The 15,344-nt window shown below is 43.0% G+C and overlaps 1 protein-coding gene across 3 annotated transcripts in view; it reads right to left on the bottom strand.

Moving 5' to 3' along the window:
- SUPV3L1 (Suv3 like RNA helicase) overlaps window positions 1-15,344 on the bottom strand; it is a 38,217-nt gene that overhangs the window by 17,733 nt on the left and 5,140 nt on the right. The window contains exons 2-7 of one of the 3 annotated variants that reach the window (XM_045291575.1): window positions 10,223-10,363; window positions 9,028-9,105; window positions 8,184-8,291; window positions 7,079-7,193; window positions 5,907-6,075; window positions 4,014-4,125 (exon numbers count right to left, since the gene is read on the bottom strand). In XM_045291575.1, coding sequence (XP_045147510.1) covers window positions 4,014-4,125; window positions 5,907-6,075; window positions 7,079-7,193; window positions 8,184-8,291; window positions 9,028-9,105; window positions 10,223-10,307 — 667 coding nt within the window. In that variant the 5' untranslated portion in view covers window positions 10,308-10,363. Of the gene's footprint in view, window positions 1-4,013; window positions 4,126-5,906; window positions 6,076-7,078; window positions 7,194-8,183; window positions 8,292-9,027; window positions 9,106-10,222; window positions 10,364-15,344 lie in introns of those variants that run through there. The other 2 variants (XM_045291576.1, XM_004701137.4) reach the window with 2 other exon arrangements.

Here is a 15,344-nt window from a genome sequence, read left to right as displayed (position 1 = left end):
TCGAATGCAAATGTTTTGAGAATGATGATGGCAACAAATGTACAAATGTGCTTGACACAATGGATGGATGGATGGATTGTGATAAGAGTTGTATGAACCCCCAATAAAGTGATTAAAAAAAAAAAGTGAAATTCAAATCCAGGCTGTTTAACTCCAAAGTTCATACTCTTAGAGACCACTACACTGCACTCTTTCGTTTTCACTAAACAAGATCATTTGCCCTGTTTTTTGCTATCTCAGAGGCAGCCTGAATCGCCCTTACAAACCCACACCTGCTAAGTAGAAAAAGAACGCAATTACCTATGCTACAAGGAGTAGGTAGCTCTGTAGTAATCGAAACATCTGTCACAGAAACCAGACTGTTTTAAGGAGCAGGAAATGAAACAGCAGTGCGTAATGCTCATACAAATCGTGTGTACTAGCCCATAATCGAGGATAAAGTGTAGGTGTCTGCTTTTGCAGCCCCCTGGAAGCTTCTAGCACCCTACCCCACCCCAGCCCCACCACGGAGGGGCAGTTTAGAAGGTGAAATCGCTTGTGCTCCAGCTATGCTCATTTTCGGAGTTTTAAGTTCATCCTGTGGCAAAAATTCAGGATACCACCTTATTTTATAATGCCAAAGTAGTTCCCACCAGATGTCTTATTCCCCATTAAGCAATACAATTCATTAATTTTCCCCTAAATGCCAAGGAATTAAGAAAAAATATCTTTCTAAATCTTTACTAGCAAAGACAGGAAACTCAAGAAAACTAACTTTACATTGAAAAACCATCAGATAAAAAAATACTTAATAAATCAGAATATATAATAAAACAAGATAAGAGGGAACAGAAGAGGGAATGCTGATTTATAAAGTTGTGTTAGTTAAAATTTTTACAATTTCATAAGACATTTTATAAATTTATAGCTTTATCATAGATTTTTAAAACCTTTCCATTTACTCAGAAAAAAAACTATTTAAAATTTTAAAGCAATATAATAAATAGTACGTAGTATAGAGTCCCAATAGTATTTAATACAAACACCTACAATATGCACATAGGTACACACCTATGTGTGTTTACACACCATTAACACAAACATAGAGAAAGTAGGGAAATACACACCATTAGGGTTAATACTAAAGAGTCTTGGGAGCCCAATGGTTAAGTGCTTGGCTGCTAACCAAGCAGCAGTTCAAACCCTCCTGGGAGAAAAAGAATTCGCAATCTGCTCCCCCAAATTCTGGGGTAGTCCTCGTGGCAGGGGCAGTATTTTCCATAAGCGCGCTGCACGCCACGAAGGGTGCTCGTTAACTCGGGTGGGCAAGCCCACGGGGTGTGGGGGCTTCTTTCTCATCTCCTTGCTTCCTTACAGGCCTATATTTTCTACGATGAAGACAGGACTATTTTGTAAGTTAACTTCTATTTAAAACGTTTTAAAAACTCCGTACACGTGCACTAAAGCACGATGTATAGGGGTTTCGAGTTCCTGGGAAAAAGGAATGAAGAGACAAAGGAAGTTTCCCTGAACTTTCGGAAGTGCCCTCCTATCTACTAGGAAAACAACGTCACCCACTTGCTGTTGCAAAGGGCGTGTCTCCGGGAGAGCCCGTGAGGAGAGGCACCCCTAGCATTTGCCGGGCTGCAGCCTGGAAAGGAGCAGATTTCGAGGTCTTTCTCCTGAAGAGCTGCTGGGGGATCCCAACTGTCAACCTTCACACTGGTCAGCGAGCACTTCACTCACGGACCACCAGGGCTCCTCCTTGTAAACGTTCACTGTGAATTGGGTGGAAGTTTACAGAGCAACTCATCAGTCTCACAGTCAACAATTGCTGTCGGTTGTGTTTTGTGTCATGCACGCACTCCCTACAACGTACCATCACTCGTCTCACTTCCCGTTTCCGGTTCCCAGTGCTCCTTTCCTAAGGAACTTCTGAACTTTCTCCTTGATCTCAAATGGTTGATGATTCTAAGGTGTGTGTTCGTCACTACTGTTATTGTTTCCCTTGCGGACCTGTCTACTCTGGCTGAAAACTGAGCCACTGAAATGAGTCCCATTCCAGATCTCAAGGGCGGCCAAGACCCACAGGCTCAGGGGTACCACCAATCTCTCACTAGCCAGTAAGCCTGGCCTCTCACGATTCTGAGTTTTGTTCCACATATTTCTCCCACTCTATCCAGGAACATCAAGGCTTTAGCAGGAGCATGAATGACCGTCGTCTAAAGATGAACAGTCTATAACAGTTGAAATTAACACACTTGATCAATACATAGCAATAAAACTAAAGCTAAAATCATTGTGTTGAAAAAGCAAGCTGCAGGCCATACCATTCACATGAAAGTCAGGTTAATGCTTTAAAACACGGTATGTAATCTCGAAAGGTAATATAGTTCAGTGATGTAAAGGGGATGTCAAAAAGTTTATGGAAAATTGGGGTAAAAAGATAAACTTTATTTCTCAATATATAGTCCATCAAGTTCAAGGCACTTTTGTAAGGAATGATACCAGTCATTCAGACTGTCCCTAAAGAACTGAGAGCCCTGGGGAGTGTACGTGAAGTCATTTTGGACACTATTAACTGATAGAGTAGGTGGCCCCTACAATTTTTTTCAAGATTAAGAAATAAAAAGAAATGCAAAGGAGCCATATCAGACCTGTGAAGTGGATGCTTAATGATTTCCTACCGAAACGCTCACGAATTTGACCATGTTTGGTGAGATGAAGGAGCATGAGCACTCTGGTAGAGGACTCTAGTGAAGCTCTCCTGGGTGTTTTTCTGCTAAAGATTAGGCTAACGTTCTCAAAACATCCTCAGAATAAACAGGTGCCATCGTTCACTGGCCCTGCAGGAAGTCAACACGCACACTGACTCCAAAACCAAGCTCACTGTCATTGAGTCCATGGTGGAATCACAGTCACCCTCTCGGTCGGCGTACAGCTGCCTCTGTGGGTCTGAGACTGTAACTCTTTACAGGAGTAGAAAGCTTTATTGGTCTCCTGTGGCGTGGTAGGTAGATTTGAACTGGTGATCCTGCAGTTAGCTGCCCTGCATGTAATCCACTATGTCATCAGAGCTCCTGCCAAAATGCCTTGAACACCCCAAAAAGCTGTTGCCATGACCACTGCTCTTGAGCAGCCCACCTTGGCTTGGACAGGCCCATGTCCCCTCTTCGTGGCCACTGCTTTGATTATCGTCTTCAGGGTTTGGCAGGTAAGGTTTTGTTTCACCTCTTGTGAAAATTCTTGGCAGAAATGTTCCAGGATCTCGATCCCACTTGTTTCAAGTTCCCACTGAAAGCTTTGCTCTTGTTTTGGCACGCGCTGAGCGGAGACTTTGCTCAACTGTAATTTTTCAGTAAGAAGCGTGTAAGCAGAAACCATTGAGATGCCTATGGCGCTAATGAGAGTTGCTGTTATTAACCAGTGATCCTCTGTAATTAAACCACGAACAAGATTGTTTCCTTTGCAAACTGACCTGGATCGTCCGTCTGTTGCCGTTCACCTTCAAGATCACCATGTCCCTTCCCAGCACATGTGAAAGCTGCTGATCTTGGGGGCACCGTCCTCAGAAACTTTTCATAAAGCAATAATGATTTCACCATTCTTCCTGTGAGCTTCACAATGAATGTAATCGTTCTTGCTTCAATTCATGTTGCTCTGACAGGGACTCTTCAAACTGATTTCTTATCCTCCTCAGTGCCTCAGATTAGATCCTGGTCAGGCATGTTTTAACTATATATTTTGGTGCAAATTTTTTTTAAATTCACGCATAGTTTTTTCATAATACACATTTCCCATGAACTTTTGGAAGATGCTCATTATTTGTTAAAAACATATTTCAGAGCAAATGTTTTGAGAATGATGAGGGCAATGAATGTACTAATGTGCTCTACGCAATTGATGTATGTATGGATTGTGATAAGTTGTATGAGCCCCTAATAAAACGCTTAAAAAAAAACATGCTTCATAGATGCATATTTTAAGATAAATATGCAAACACTAACCCAGTCTTTAAAATAGCAGATACGTACAAGGAGTTATGACACTGCACATTTCAACAGTACAGGCGACATGGGCAGCTTGCTTCCCGTCTGGCTTCACGGTCACCCGCTCTTCACCTGTCACCAAGTCGCAGGGCACACCCTGAAACGACAAAAAGAAACTCTGACTTTTTTAACATGGGGAAAATGGCAAAAATAAACCTGAATGTTAAAAGAACTCCCTGCATTATCACATTTACTTAACATATTAAAAAGTATTTCCTAGATCTTGCTATTTTTTTAAGTAAAGGAACAAAACAAGGGCAGTCTCTTACAAAATGAAGCAAATTTTGAAAGAAGTCAAGTGAACCAAATCCTCAGAAAACAATTAACCATGAGAAATTTAGCGGTTTCACTTTTTAACTTTGCACACTTCTATAATTTCTAGAGATTAAACCAATTCGTAATTTCTATAACCAAAAGGAACATAAATTAAAAACGTGAACTGGGACACTTGATCACCATAACAGTCTAAATGTAGTTCTGAGAAAACAGCAAACATATCTAAACCAAGGGAAAATTTACAGCACAACTGGACCTACTGTCTCCTAAAAATGTCAAGGTTAGAGAAGACAATGGAGCAACAACTGCCTCCGAATTTTAATAAAAACCAGAGACATAACAACCAAGAGCAAGGTGAGCCCCTCATGGATATCCTGGACCAGGAAGGAAAAAATGAGATATTCTGGAATAATTGGAAAAAATAGAAATAAAGGCTATGAATTAAATAATGGTATTCTTACAGTATTCAAATTTCTATTGTTGAAAAATATCCTGTGATTGTGTAAAGAGTCTTTGTTCTTAAGGAATATATTCTTAAGTATTTATGGAAATGTAGGCATTAAGAATATACTCATGAAAAAAAAAATGTTATTTTTTAAAAAACAGTACCCACCGTAATTCACATTATAATGCTAAAATAGAATAATGATTCAAAATGTGGTCCATTTAGTGAAATGATGCTACAGATAACCATCCCTGTTTTCCTGTTCAGCTGATAGGGTGGCTTTAGCCTTTATCCCAAGTTCAGACTGAATCCTCACGAGAAGTGGTTAACTCTGAGGAGGTAGAGAAAGGGGCTCCAAAGAAAGGAGGTTCACCTCTAGCAGTAGCATTTTCTCTCTTACTAAGGTACACAATGTCAATATGGCAAAATGCTAGGATTGGATGGAGTGGGGTAGTAGAGACAAGGCTACTCGCTACACTTATTTGTGTGTGACATATTCCATAATTTCATATTTCACTTCTACCATGTATATTTTCCCCACATTTTATCATCTCTGAACTCAGAACTCATCTTACAAATGAAGCGTGTCAGAATGCAGTTGGCAGTTTTTTTTCTCACTGCCATCAAGCTGATTTTGACTCACAGTGACCTTTCAGAACAGGATAGAATTGCCCCTGTGGGTTTCTGAGACTGTCAAGTCTTTCTGGGAGTAAAATTGCCTCATCTTTCTCCTGTAAAGTGGCTGGTGGCTTTGAACGGCCAACCTTGCGGTTCACAGCCCAACACATAACCCACTACACCACTGGGGCTCCTTTTCCTTCTGAGCTGCACATGAAATAATGGTGTTTCCTATAATTCTCCAGGAAAAAGATGACGCTACCTGTGCCAGGTAAACGCTTTATAGGGTTTTATATGCAGAGAGTATTGATTTCTTATCATTGATGGCTTGAGTCTGATGATCTGCCCATGGGGTCACTATGACTCAGAACTGACTGGACGGGAGTATTTGATTTCTTGTTCTTGTTAGGTTTGATGAAATACAGCAGTTGTTTGCTTATAGTAAATTACTAAATATGTCTTTCCCCTCACTTCCACCATCATGCCACCCCCATTAAATATTAGAAGAAAAAAGATTGGCTAGTTGGTAATATACTGACAGCAGTATTACTCTTTTCGAAGATTTCATGTGCCAACAATTTTAAAGGACCACAATACGCTCCGGATGCTGCTGACAAGTATTTCTGGATTGCATGATAAGTCTTTCCACTGTTTGTGGGGCCAGAATGGAAGATTATTTTCCGCCGTCTGGCTCTGGCTTCTGGGTACCTACAATCAGAAAAACAGCTCAAGTCCACTAGCCAGAAGGCCACGCTGGCAGAGAAGTCCACTGAAAAAGACAGACCTCACATTCACAAGATTGCTCCTTTGAAAAACTAAATTCAAAGTAACAGGTTTCACATCCATATTAAAATAATAACTGACTTCCCACGGCCCCCACCCCACAAAAAAAGCAGCTAACTGTTCTCTAGACAGAAAACTCAAATGCCTACTAATTTCTTGGATATACATCCCACTTTTAAAAAAAACAACTTGATCTCAGAAGTTCTTTCAATTAAGTTTAAAATATATTCACATATTTCTATAGTTCTAAGCAATCCCCCACCCTCACCCCCAGCTTCTGAATTTCAGAGTAAATGACTAAGGCTTCTGTTTCTGGTGCTGGACAAACGGGAGGAAATGCATAAGGCAGCAATTCAGGGTTGGACAACCAGCAGCACAAGTCGACAATCCCTGTGAAGAGAAGGCTTACGATGAGTTTCCTTCCCCGCAAGAGAGCACAGGAAGGCAGTCTCCCTGAGCTGAGGAAGCAAAGGTCAAGCTCAGCTACAGAACCAGCTAAAATTTGAAGGACAGAGGGCGGGAGAGGCCTACAGTCTGTGTGGGAGGTGTCTGTGCTGCTGGGGCCGGGCTACCGTGTGGGAGGTGAGCCTTGGAGAGGCCTAGCAGAGAGTGCTGGGTAAGGAATTGGGACCGGAAATTCTCAAAGTGCTAAGAGATGTGGGAGTTCCAGCAGCGGAGACAGCAGACAGGCCACACCTCAGAAGTAAGGACAACAGTCTAACTTAAGGGCTACTTTCTGAAGATCTACCCTACTAAGTCCCTCACGCGCCCCGATCTGAAACCAGCAGAGCCAGGCAGAATCAATTGCTTATTTTTTCTAAGAAAAACAACACAATCCATCTAATAAATCTATCATCCAGCATATAGTAAAAAATACAATGATCGCTCAGCTCCCAAGTATCTCCAATCCACAAATAAAAAAACTAACCAGTTTGGTGGTATTCTTAAGTCACTGATTTTCCGTAGATCATCCTTGCAGTCCAACACCGGAAATATCTGTTTTGCATGTCTCATGAAAAACGGAAACAAGTCATCCACATGCGCTGGAAAATAAAATGCCGCATCAGCCTGGGCAGTCTACAAGTCACCCTAAGTGAAGCCAGGGAAGCTGTTTTCTTTGAGAACCAAGTGAAGGGACAGCGTGCAGGGTGGCCCATGCCCCATTAGGCTTTGTATTCGTGTTCTACCTTGGTGTCAGGCACAAGGTCCAAATCTACCATCAAAAATATTTCTAAAATACAGCCAGAGCTAATCTGCTTATGAGGCCAGGATAACAATGTTTTGGGGTTGTTGTTTTTTTCTTGTCATGATATGAGGGAGACCAGATGCAAAAACAGACAACCTGCCACATGCTTGTCCGATCAGTGTGAGAGCTCACTTTAACTTTACTGAGCTCTATACTGACACACGGTGGGGGGCAGACAATCAAGGCCACAAGTCTTTCCCACGTCTGAGGCATGGGGGTGATGTAATAACTAGCTCTGAGAGCCCTGGAAACACACTGGGCTGATCCCACAGGTCAGCAGTTCGAAACCATAGGTTGCTCTGGCGGAAGAAAGACATGACATTCTGTAGTTTAGGAAACCCACCGGGGCAGTTCTACTCTGTCCTATACAATTGCCTTGCGTCAGAATCAACTCCGAGGGCAGTGAGTTTTTTTGAGTTTCAAAGATCCACTACAAAACATGAAAGGGCCCAGAAGTCTATCAAAGCTTTGAATTATTTACAGAGCATGTTACCTGGACTTAATCTAGAACAAGGCCTTTCCAGAGAAGTAAATGGGAAGGAGCCCAGGGGGTGTAGTGGTTAAGCGCTGATCAGGTACTGAACTGAACAGCCCGATGGTTGATCCCACCGCTCTGTGGCGATAAAAGCTTGGGAAACACTATGGGCCAGCTCTCTGTCCTTTGGGTCATTCTGAGTCGGAATCAACTTGATAGCAGCAGGTGCAGTTTACGGTTTGAGAAGTAAACAGGAATCAAAGGATGAAACAGCATGTTCACCAAGATGTAATCCAATCTCTACACACTTACCGGCACTGAAACAAATATCGTTCAAAACAATGTGAACGTCCACATCCAGGGAATGAGACTGCATGATGTAATTTCGAAAGCTGATGAAAGCTTGGTGGAAGAGACGAGCTGGGGAAACACAAAATCAAAACAGGCAGAGCTTAGTTGTCATGACAAGAAGAAACGAGTGTGGATGCACACTAATCCAACCTGCAAGTGGCATTTTAAAATGGTTTTTGAAAGGAACTTGAAAGCATTCCTATTTTTTTTGGTTGACATGTCTTCTGTGCTTAGAAAGAGGAGAGATAACAAGCAGATCTCTTTAAATATCTTTTTAAAGATGTGTTTGGCTTTAAGGGATGGCATTTTATCAGAAATGTACCTTAATGTTATGTCCTCGTAGTTATTTACACTGATCAGAAAATAGTCAAGGGCACTAAAACCCCATTTTCTAACAGAATTTTTACCAGGCAATTGTAGCGTCTCCATGCCTTCAAATTCACTAATACTGGGAGTGGATGGGGCGCTGGAATAGTTCATCATTGTTCATACGGCACAGGATTTTCCCCTCCAACAAAAATCAATGAGGCAGACCGGCAATTTCCACTTCCATTTGCCGCCTCCCCATCTATGCAGATTCTGAAGGTGAGGGAGCACTCTCCCCATCCCGACCTCCACCCACCCCTCACCACGATGGTCCAGCAGGTCAGTCTTGCCGGGCCCTTCCAAGAAGGCAGAAGCCACGGTCAGAGGCGTACGTAGCTCCAGACCACAGCTGTGTAATTCTTTCCAGGTCCCACAGGGTCCCACACAAGAATGACAAAGATGGACTTGAAGAATTAAGCAAAGATTTCTAAAACTTTACCATCAAGCCCATAATCAGCAGCCAGCTTCTGAATTTCTTTCCTCTTGTAAAACTTGTCTAGAATCTTTTTTACTTCATCTGGAAGAAAGATAACAAACTTTAACATCCATTTCTTTTCTCAGATTTCAAAAAAACAGATTTCAGGGGCATCTATAGAACTTCTGACAATTAAAGCAAGGGGAAAGGGTTGCTTCTCATTGTGAGCGCTTGGTCACAGGAAATGGCCCCAAAGCCAAAGAACCCCCCAGCGTTCATGCTTAAGGCAATAATCTACTAAGTGCTGCAAAACCTTGAAGGTTCTGCTTGATCACAGGCTCTTTATGAGATGACAGGAGGAGGACTCCCTGGGTCATCAAATGCAATGTCCCTGTAGTAGAGCTAAGGAATGAGCAAGGTGATACAGGATCAGAGAGTAGCCCCAAACCTCGTCCACTTTTAGAAGTGTTGTGGTTAATTTACTCACGACCATTCTGTATATCAAACAGCAGCTAAAATGCATCCAGAAAGGCTACCGATACAGCAAGGACCAGAGCATCGTATTTCCCACACACAATTAAAGGGCTGGTGATGGTGATGTTCAGCGCAGACGGTAGGGAAAACGGTCTGCCCTCATTCTGTTCTAGAGGACACACTGACGTCAGTGGGAAGTGTGGACCGCAGACTGGAGTGGCATCTACAGAACTTCCCAAACAATTAGGACAGTGAAAACCTGCTGCCGGAGTGTAAGTTCCTGACTCACAGGAGCATTCAAAGGGCCAGATGACTAGTGCCAGGGAGCTGTCAGAGAAACAGCTGTGCTGTAGGGGAGTCTGACTAAGAAGCCTACTGAGGTAGCATGCCACTATGAATCAATAATTCTACAGTGAAAGTAGTCTACACGAACTGATCTGAAATCTAATTAATGCTGCACATGTCAAAATCATCCTCTGTAGTAGTGGACATGTGACTAACCCATTCCACTTGCATTTCTGAGGAAGTAGGGCAAAATTGAGGGCATAGTCTTTGTCCATAAACTACAGAAAGCCCAGTGGCCTGTATTCTCAGCTCCCACAAAAACAATGAGCATACTTTCCGTTTCAGACAGCGCCATGCAAAAAGCTCATTGAAGACAAGAAGCCTGAACAAAAGCCTCCCACTAACAAAACTTTGTTTCGTACAGTGAAGTAATTTCAAAATCATTGATTTCACTACTAACCATTGCCACGACCAAGTGTGATACCCACCACTTGTCTGCTGTGGTACTGTGACGGCTCACAAGTGGCTGTGATGCTGGAAGCCATGTCGCCAGCAGGGTCACCCAGAGTGGACAGGTTTCAGCAGAGCTTCTAAGAAGAGACTACAAAGAAGGAATGGGCTGTCCACTTCCGAAGTAGCAGCTACTGAAAACCTTATGAACAGCATCAAAACAGTATCTGATACTGAAGGTTTAATAACCAGAAGCGGAACACGGTCTGAGATCATGCCAGAAAGTGAACCCCTGAGATCAGAAGGCACTCAAAATAGGACTCAAAGTACAGATCAATACGACTTGAGTGGATTAGAGCCCGTGGGAGTAAAGCCTTCAGGACCTTCATTTGCTGATGGGGCACAGCTCAAAAGGAGAAGAAACAGCTGCAAAACCAACTGGAACTTGGAATGTACAAAGTGTGAATCTAGGAAAATGGAGCGTGGACAATGAGATGGAAACATAAAGTGAGCTGAAACAGACTGATATTGGCCCTTTTGCATCAGAAAATCATATGGTTTACTATGCTGGGAATGAAATAATCAAGAGGCAAGGCATTGCATTCCTTGTCGAAAACAGTATTTGAAGATCTTGAAGCACATCCAGTCAATATAGCTATTGTTCAAATGTATGCACCAACCACAAACTGGTGATGAAGATATTGAATTCTACCAACTTATTCAGTCAAATTGATCAAACATGCATTGATAGTCATTGGTATTGGAATGCAAAACTTAGAAACAAAGAGGAAAGAACAGTATTTGAAAATATGATGGGAATGATGAAGAGCATGATACAATTTGCAAAACCAACTACTTCATAGCAAATCACTTTTTTGTTTCTTAAGATCATTTTATTGGGGACTCTTAGAATAATCCATACAGCAATTGTATCAAGCCTATCTGTACATATGCTGCTATCATTATTTTCTTAAAATTTGCTTTCTATTTGAGCCCTTGGTATTAGCTCCTCTTTTTCCCTCCCACTTCCCTCCCCCCCTCATGACCCCTTGATAAATTATAAAGTATTATTATTTTCTATCTTACACCAACCACTGTCTCCCTTCCCCCATGGTTTCTTTCTACCTTCCTCCTACCCTCCTGGTATCACTACTCCCATTTCGGTACCTAAGGGGTTTACCTGACCTGGATTCGTTGTGTTGTGGTTCTTATCTGTCCCTGTGTACATGCTCCAGCCTAGCCCGCAGGGAAGGCAGGATTGGGGTTGCGATTGTGGGGGGTGAGGAAGCCTCAAGAACCAGAGTATTGTTTCATCGGAGCCATAATGTGCCCTGGTTGATTCATCCCTTCCATGAGGGGATGTCCTATTTTCTACAGATAGATTTTGGGTCTCTGCTCAGACACCCACCCCCACCCCCACCTTGTTCTCAATAATATGTTTGTTTGTTTGTTTGCTTGCTTGCTTGTTTGTTTTGGGTCTGCCGATGCCTGTTACCTGATCCCGTCGACACCTCAAGATCACACAAGCTGGTGTGCTTCTACCATGTTGTTGCTTCTATGCTAGATGGCTACTTGCTTAATTTTAAGCCTTCAAGACCCCCAAATGCTATCTTTGGATAGCTGAACATCATCATCTTTCTTCACCACATTTGCTTGTGCACCCATTTTGTCTTCAGTGATTGTGCTGGGAGGGTGTGCATCACAGAATGCCCAGTTGTTAGAACAAAGTGTTCTTGTATCGCGGGAGGGGTAAATAGCTTTTTCCAACAACACAGAAGGCAACGGTATACATGAACATCCCCAAATAGAATACACAGAAATCAAATTGACTACATGTGTGGGAAGAAATGATGGAGAAGCTCAATATCAGCTGCTAAAATGAAGCCAGGGGCTGACTGTGGAACAGACCATCAACTACTCATACCTAAGTTGAAGAAAATTAAGTCAAATTCATGAGAGCCAATTTACAACCTTGAGTCTACCCCACCTGAATTTCGAGAACATCTCAGAAACAGATTTGCTGCATTCAACACGACTGGCAGAAGACCTGACGAGCTGTGGAATAACAGCAAGAGCACCCTTCATGAAGAATGCAAAGATAAGAAGGAGAGAAAAGACCAAAGTGGATGTCAGAAGAGACTCTGAAACTGGCTCTCAAGTCGTAGAGTAGCTGAGGCAAATGGAAGAAAATGAAATCAAAGAAAATTTCAAAGGGCAGCTTGAGAAGACAAAGTAGAGTTTTATGATAAAATGCGCAAAGGCCTAAGAGTCAGAAAACCAAAAAGAACGAACACACTCAGCATAGCTTAAACTGAGAGAACTCAAGAAAAGATTCAAGCCTCAGGTTACAATATTGAGTGAGTCTATGAGAAAGCTGTTGAATGATGCAGGCAGCATGGAAAGAAGAGGGAAAGAACACAGTCACTGTACCAAAAAGACCTAGCTGACATTCCACTCTTGCAGGAGGTAGCATAAAAGCAACAGCCGACGGTGCTGAGCGAAGAAGTCCAAGGTGCACTGGAAGCATTAGCCAAAACAAGGATCTAGAAATTGATGGAATACTCATTGACATAGTTAACAAGCTGATGAAGCACTGGATGCACTCACTCTTCTAAGCCAAGAAATCTGGAAGACAGCTACTTGGCCAACAGATTGGAAGAGACCCATATTAGTGCCCTTTCCTAAGAAAGGTGGCCCAATAGAATGTTCAAATTGTAGAACGCTGTCATTAATATACATGCGAGTAAAATTTTGGTGAAGATCATCCAACAATGGTTGCAGCAGTACACTGATAGAGGCTGCCAGAGGTTCAGGGCAGATTCAGAAGAGGACGTGGAACAAGGGCTATCATTGCTAATGTCGGATGGATCTCGGTTGAAGGCAGAGAGTACCACGAAAGTGTTTACTTGTGTTTGATTGACCGTGCCAAGGCTCTCTTCAGTCGTGTGGATAATAACAAAGTACGGACAGCCTAGAGAAGAATGAGACTTACAGAACGATTCATTATGCTCACCCAAACTTGCACAGGAGTCAAGAGGTAGTTGTGTTAACACAAGGGAACACTGCATTAGGATTGAAGAAAGGCTCATTAACAATCTGTAATACACAGATGACACACACTTGCTTGCTGAAAATGAGAACCCGAAGCACTTGCTGATAAAGATCATGGACTGCAGCTTTCTATATGGGGTACAACTCAACACAAAGAGCAAAACCTTCACAACCAGACCAGGAGGTAACATTATGATAAATGGGGGCAAGACAGAGGTTGTCAAGTATCTCTTGCTTGGATCCACAATCAGTGCTCATGGAGGCCGTAGTCAAGAAACAGAAGGGCGCATTGCATTGGGTAAATGTGCAAGACAGCTTTAAAGTGTTGAAAACTAAGGGGTGCTTGACCAAGTCAGGGTATTTTCAAGAGCACATATGCACGTGAAAGTTAGATACTGAATAAGGAAGACCAAAGAAGTATGATGATGGCTAGAATACCGTTAAGTACATGGACTGCCAAAAGAACAAACACATCTGTCTTGGGAGAACAGCCGAGTGCTCCTTAAAGGCAAAGACAGCGAGACTTTATCTCACGCACTTTGGCCATGTTGTCAGGAGAGACCGGTCTCTGGAGGAGGACATCATGCTGGGGAAGTGGAGGGCAGCAGAAAGGAAGGCCCTCAAGAGAGAAGGCAGGACAGAGACTGACAGTGGCTGCAACAACGGGCTCGAGGACGGTGCAGGGCGGCACGGCTCGTGGTCTCCTGTGGCACAGAGGGCCACTCAAGAGCACCTAACAACATGGATAGGATTTGCAGCTGCCACCGCTGTGAAAGGGTGCGCGATCCTTCAAGTCAGAAGGAGAGCACACGGTGGAAGTGCCTCCGTCACCTGGGGACTTAGCTGATCGGAATGCCTGCTGCTGCCTTCCTGCCCTGAAACCATACAAAGGTGCCACCGGCCTAGTCAACTTTCTCATAAAAAAGAGGGCCACTCTTCCATGAAAAAACAATAAGCCAAACTCACTGCCATCAAGTCAATACTGACTCATAGCAGGTCTCCAAGACTTTGAAAAAGCTTTACAAGAGAGACAGCATCATCTTTTTCTCATGGAGCAAGTAGGGGTTTCAAAGTGCTGACCCTGACCCTGTACGTTAGCAGTTCACTGCTTAACCCATTACACCACCAGAGCTCCTTCAGAGCTGGCTGTAATTCACTTTGGCACTTCCTCTGATATCAACCTTCTCAATAGGTAGGGGAAATTATTGGGTTCCTGGAAGAAGAGTCTTCCCAGTTTCCATACCTGGAAGAAGAGTGTTCCCAGTTTCCATACATCACAGGTTCTAGCCCAGGATGATATCCAAGCATCTTGGTACTCCATGTTTCAAATACCAATGGCTAGTACCAATAAGACTGCTTTACATTTGCTCATCCTTTCTTACTTCTCAAAGTGCTTTGCCAAATATCTGATGGAGATTGTCAAAGTAACTCAGAGAAGTGGCAGAGAAAATAGTAGCCCTATTCCACCAACTAGGGTATTACCATGGGGTAAAAAGGGTAACTGAATGAAATTAGACCACTTAAATGAGAAAGGCCTATCCAGATTATGCACTCTCTTTCCAGTTGTAATCCATCTACACTCACATGGCTCTAAATGTGTTATAATCCACAACCATACAAGTACACACCACGTACTGTGTTTCTAAAACAACACCTGGCATATAGCAGACAATAATAAGTATCTGCCGAATTACTGTCCGATCAGAGACAGAGCCTGCACATGACACTCATGGCCATGTCCTCTGTGGAGCCAGTATAGCAGACGGCATCCCTGCAAAAATCCAAAGATACATGGAAATACTTAGTTTAATGGACTAATAAACCACCTCCACACCAGTCTCCACAATCCTGAAACCCGAAGAACTAAATAGTGCTTGGCTAGCCCTGCCAACTGTTCTCAAAGGATTGCAGTAGAAAGTCCTGGGCAGACCAGGCCTTGAGGACAATGATCGCAATTAGCACAGCCAGTCCACAAAGAGGACCACATGGCCAACCCCATATGAGACATGATGCCGCTACTGACCCATGGCCCTGCGGGGGACAGCACCAGAAACACAGTGTGGGAATTGTACCCGATCTGA

Source organism: Echinops telfairi, unplaced genomic scaffold (genome assembly GCF_000313985.2).
Source record: "Echinops telfairi isolate 266 unplaced genomic scaffold, ASM31398v2 ScPeMD7_70;HRSCAF=299, whole genome shotgun sequence".
Lineage (NCBI taxonomy): Eukaryota > Metazoa > Chordata > Mammalia > Afrosoricida > Tenrecidae > Echinops > Echinops telfairi.
The sequence above is the reverse complement of the archived record's forward strand: the minus strand, read 5'-3'. Positions and strand labels throughout refer to the sequence as shown.